The 2,320-nt window shown below is 62.5% G+C and overlaps 1 protein-coding gene across 1 annotated transcript in view; it reads right to left on the bottom strand.

Moving 5' to 3' along the window:
• LOC103196012 (ATP-binding cassette sub-family A member 17-like) overlaps positions 1 to 2,320 on the bottom strand; it is a 112,373-nt gene that overhangs the window by 2,096 nt on the left and 107,957 nt on the right. Inside the window, exon 26 of the mRNA XM_007939668.1 lies at positions 611 to 798. Coding sequence (XP_007937859.1) covers positions 611 to 798 — 188 coding nt within the window. The remainder of the gene's footprint in view (positions 1 to 610; positions 799 to 2,320) is intronic.

Genomic DNA, 2,320 nt, shown 5'->3' with positions numbered 1-2,320 from the left:
CACAGCCCACCGCCCTCACTGCACGGCTGTACTGTGACCCAGGCTGCCTACTGAGGGCACAAACCACCCCCGGGACCAAGTGACCTGCCCAGGGCAAGCACGTGTGCATGGTCACTGGGGGTCTCTGCGGACGCCTGAGGGGCCCTGGTGGTGTAAACGGCTAATACGCGGCTGCCTACTGCAAGGCTGGCTGTCCGCCCGGACGTGCCTTGGAGGAAGGCCTGGCAAGGCGCTCGGAAGGCTCAGGCCCGACAACCCTTGCACACAGGGCTGACTGACGGCAGGGGTGCCGCAGGGCGGAGCCGACTGGATGGCACCGGCTGCTGCTGTTTGGGGTGGGAGCTTCTCTGCCGGAGGCTAAGGGCCGAGGGCCGTCTGAGCTAACCGAAGCCGCACTTATGCAGCACTCGCTGTGCTCAAGGTCTGCAGACATGAACTCCTCCAACCTTCCGCCGAGGCATGCCTGGAGCCCAAGGCCACGAGGAGCCAGGGCCGGGCAGCCCTGACCCGGCCCGCACCTCCCAGGGGAGGGCGTGCATGGACCTCGCCCCGGCAGGAGCTGGAGGGGCCTGCTGATGGAGGTCGAGGCCCAGAGCCGCCCCAGCCTCACCTGTAGGTGCGCACGAGCTTGTCGGCATACGTGCGCATGAGTAAGTCGTCCAGCATTTGGTCCACACAGGCCCCGATGTGGCGCTCGGGGACGCCCCGGAGCCGGGCGTACAGGACCAGCGTCTCCCGCGCCGTCATGTGGTCCAGCAGGGCGTCACACTGCGGGCAGTAGCCGATGCGCCGCCGCACCTGAGGGGACACGCCGGGCGGGAGCCTGAGAAAGGCTGCTGCCGACAGCCTGGCCCATCAGCCTCCAGGAGGCCGGTCCAGACCCGGCCTCGGCCCTGCCCCTCGTGACAGACCAAAGATTGGCCACCAGGGCCCGAATCTTACTATATTTAGGCGGCAGGGCAGGTGGGTGTTGGGCGTGGCCCAGCAATGCAGCCCTTGGGCAGGACCGTGACCGCAGGGCAACAGGGCTGGCATCTCTGTGCACTGGTGCTGGGGCTGGGACCCACTCCCCTCGCCTCAGTGCACAGGCTTCTCCCGTCCGTCCGTCCGTCTGCAGAGGACGCTCGCTGTGGTGTTTCCCTAAAACCCATCTTTGAGACACGCAACACCAGGTGGATGTTTGTGAAACATCTGAACAAAGGCTGCTGGTGCCCCCACTGACCGCAGGCCTGGGGGCATGGGATCCCGTGAGCCGGCCGCTGTGTGCCTGCTGGCCCCGGCTGGACACAGGTCCCACGTGCGTGTGTGCTCCCCGTGGAAGGCCATTTTGGGATGGTTTTGCTCAACAGTCTCATCCCATGCCTGGTTCTGCATCCTGCTTCTTGAACTCTGTCTTCAAGGCCCTTTCAGGTGGCAAGTGTGGGCCTGCCCCCGTGAGGTGTCACTGCCCCGGGAGGCTCCAGGTCTGGAGTCTAGGTAGCAGTTTCAGAAGCTCGGGCATGTTTGTTTCCACGTTTCCACCATGATAAACCTGCAGCAGGCCATGCTGGTGTGTGCCCACAGCCAAGCGTGCCCATAGCGTAGACGGTGAAAAACGGGGGGAGCTAGCTGTATAAAATGACCCATGTTCTCCCTTTCCTCCACTGTCTGTGTGAGAGGTGGACGGCCCTGGATCAGCCGGCCCTGACAGACACCACGGCATCTTCTGGAACTAACCCTGGAAATGATAAACCACCCCATCTGCCGTATGCTGTGGGTTACACAGACCCTGCCCATCCTGTTGGATGTGAGAAGGGACTGTGCATGGGTCCGAATTCCAGGTGGCGAGTTGCTGGCACCATCTGGGGGTCTGGACTCCACAATGTCTCCTACCCCTGGTGGCACACTGGTTAAAGCATTCAGCTGCTAACCCGAAGGTCAGCGGTTTGAACCCACCAGCTGCTCAGTGGGAGAAAGATGAGGCCGTTGGCTTCTGTGAAGACTGACAGCCTTGGAGACCCTGTGGTGCAGTTCCACTCTGTCCTGTAGGGGCGCTGTGGGTCAGAATGGACTCCAGGCAGTAGGTGTGGTTTGGGCTTTGCTTCTGTGATGATTGACAGCCTGGGAGACGCTGTGGGCAGTTCCACTCTGTCCTCTAGGGCCGCTGTGGGTCGGAATGGACTCCAGGCAGTGGGTGTGGTTTGGGCTTTGCTTCTGTGATGATTGACAGCCTGGGAGACCCCGTGGGGCAGTTCCACTCTGTCCTCTAGGGGCGCTGTGGGTCAGAATGGACTCCAGGGCAGTGGGTGTGGTTTGGGCTTTGCTTCTGTGATGACTGACA

This window comes from Orycteropus afer, unplaced genomic scaffold (genome assembly GCF_000298275.1).
Source record: "Orycteropus afer afer isolate SDZICR_OR568_19922 unplaced genomic scaffold, OryAfe1.0 scaffold00061, whole genome shotgun sequence".
Taxonomy (NCBI): Eukaryota; Metazoa; Chordata; class Mammalia; order Tubulidentata; family Orycteropodidae; genus Orycteropus; species Orycteropus afer.
Note: the sequence above shows the minus strand (reverse complement) of the source record. Positions and strands in the feature narration are given on the sequence as shown.